Genomic DNA, 2213 nt, shown 5'->3' with positions numbered 1-2213 from the left:
GAGCCTGTCCTGGAACTAGCTCTGTAGACCAGGCTGGTCTTGAACTCACAGAGATCCGCCTGCCTCTGCCTCCCGAGTGCTGGGATTAAAGGCGTGCGCCACCACCGCCTGGCTGAATCCCTCCCCACCTTTTAAAATTAAGGTGCAATATTGAATTCCAGGCCAGCCTGTGTCACGTGAGACTTTGTCTCCCTGAAAAAAAAAGAACCCCAAAACACTAAAATAACACCAATGAGCCCACAGTGCCACTTAGAGCCTATTTGAACCCCACAACTACATAAAGGCACCGTGTAGAACAGAACCTGGGTCGGCCCCCGAGAGCTGATGTATCTGTCTGCTGTTCTTTTACAGAGTACTTTCATCAACAGACCTGCCTTGGGCATCCTGCCTCCAGAGAATTTTGTTGACAAGCTCCGGGAGTCCTTGATGTCGGTGAGTTTGCGGGATAACCCTTCCCAGGTTTGTAGCCCCCCTTCCGGCCTGTCTGTCCTCAGAAGTGGCCATGGCGGGGTCAAGGAAGGATGAGGTCCATAGCCAAGGAGGATGGGTGGGCAGATGGCAGCTGATGCAGTAGCTGTCTGGTCCATGATTCCCTGTCTCAAAGTTAAGAGAAAAAAGAAGAAAAGGAGGGACAGAAGGAGGGAGGGAAGAAGGGACGGAGGGAGGGAGGGAAGGAGGGAAGGAGGGAGGGAGGGAAGGAAGGAGGAAGAAATGCATTGGGAGGAGGTGATAAGAGACAGCTTTGCTGAAATGACTGACTTTTTACCTGACTCTCATAAATAGTTTTGTATGTGTGTGTAAACAGGGCTCATATAGCCCAGAATGGTCTCAAATGTGTGGTCTATGTAGCCCAGGCTAGCTTCCCACTCACTATGGGGATAGCCTTAAACTTTTGATCCTCCTGGGCCTATGTGTCACAGGAGAGTGCCACCATACCCACTTTATGCAGGGCTCGGAATCTGAACCCAGGGCTTTGTGCATGCCGGGCAAGCGCTCTACCCACTGAGCCACAAGAAGGTTTCCAGCCATAAGAAGGTTTTAACTTTTCCTTTGAAGGAAAGAAGGGATTTTGTGTGTAGAACAATGTGTGGGGAAATGTGCACTTGTCCTGTGGTGAGAGCTTGCTGTGAGGGATTTGGTCATCCTTGGTGACCTTTCCAGTTCTTCTGGCCGAGGTATTAAAGTCACTGAGAACCTCGGCGTAGCATCTTTGAAGTACGGGTGCCTCAGGAGACACAGACAGAACTGACAGTTTCACACATACCCCTTACTGTTACACTTGAGACAGAGTGTCACTGTGTAGTCCCAGCCAGTGTACACGACCACACTGGACTGGGCTCCACTGACGTTTCTCGTACTTTCTTTCCTCTCTGCTGACCTCAAAGATCTCCCCGGGCTTATTCTCCACCCCCCAAAAAGACTGAGCCCACCCTTCTAACCTGCTGTTTCTGATGTATCCATGGTGCTCCCTCCCTGCTTCCCTCAACCTCCCACAAATGCTGGAAGAGTCAGCCCCGGGAACAGAAATGGGGTCCAAATTACTCATAGTGAGCTCCCTCTGCAGGTCGCACCCAAAGGCATGTCCCAGCTCATCACCATGGCCTGTGGCTCCTGCTCTAATGAGAACGCATTCAAGACCATCTTCATGTGGTACCGGGTAAGCATTGGGGCGGGAGCCGCTCTGACTCCCCACCACCACAGTGTTCGACTTGGATATAATCTCAAGCAGAGGTTTTCGACCTTCCTAATGGTGCTGCTCTCTCCTACAGCTCCTCGTGTTCTGCTGACCCCAACCATAAAATTAATTTTGCTACTGCTATGAATCATAATGCAAATATCTAGGTTTTCTGATGACCCCTGTGAAGGGGTTGCTGGTCTAGAGAGCTTCATTGGAGCTTTCCCAGCACCCCAGTGCAATGTCGCACAAGAGGCTTAGATTCTGCTGTCAATGTTAATGGACTTATTAGGGTCGAGCTCACAACACAGGCTTAGCCACCTGTTCTCAAGAAGCTAATTAAAGAGATGAATTAATAGTTAAAAGCAAAACCTGGGGATTTAAGACAGGTTGTGGTAATGCATGCCTTTAATCCCAGCACTTGGGAAGCAGGGACAGGAGGATCTCTGTGAGTTCAAGGCCAGCCTGGTCTGCAGAGCGAGTTTCCAGGACAGACTCCAAAGCTACAGAGAAACCCTGTCGCACAAAAAAAAAAAAA

At 50.1% G+C, this 2213-nt stretch overlaps 1 protein-coding gene across 1 annotated transcript; it reads left to right on the top strand.

Annotated features, from left to right (window-relative positions):
- The first annotated feature begins 295 nt into the window (after positions 1 to 295).
- LOC126496445 (4-aminobutyrate aminotransferase-like) lies at positions 296 to 2182 on the top strand. Its single transcript, XM_050133951.1, has 2 exons — positions 296 to 432; positions 1565 to 2182. The coding sequence occupies exons 1-2, from the start codon at positions 325 to 327 to the stop codon at positions 1820 to 1822; spliced, it is 366 nt and encodes a 121-aa protein (XP_049989908.1). The 5' UTR covers positions 296 to 324; the 3' UTR covers positions 1823 to 2182.
- Positions 2183 to 2213: the final 31 nt, after the last annotated feature.

Source organism: Alexandromys fortis, unplaced genomic scaffold, assembly GCF_014885135.2.
Source record: "Alexandromys fortis isolate MF-2015 unplaced genomic scaffold, M_Fortis_MF-2015_v1.1 scaffold_4680, whole genome shotgun sequence".
NCBI classification, from domain to species: domain Eukaryota; kingdom Metazoa; phylum Chordata; class Mammalia; order Rodentia; family Cricetidae; genus Alexandromys; species Alexandromys fortis.
Note: the sequence above shows the minus strand (reverse complement) of the source record. Positions and strands in the feature narration are given on the sequence as shown.

Bases quoted from the DNA above. Each gene is read 5' to 3' on its own strand.
- LOC126496445 (XM_050133951.1), top strand. From the start codon at position 325: ATGTATCTGTCTGCTGTTCTTTTACAGAGTACTTTCATCAACAGACCT. The intron at 433-1,564 runs GTGAGTTTGCGG...CTCCCTCTGCAG, and splicing joins TCCGGGAGTCCTTGATGTCG to GTCGCACCCAAAGGCATGTC.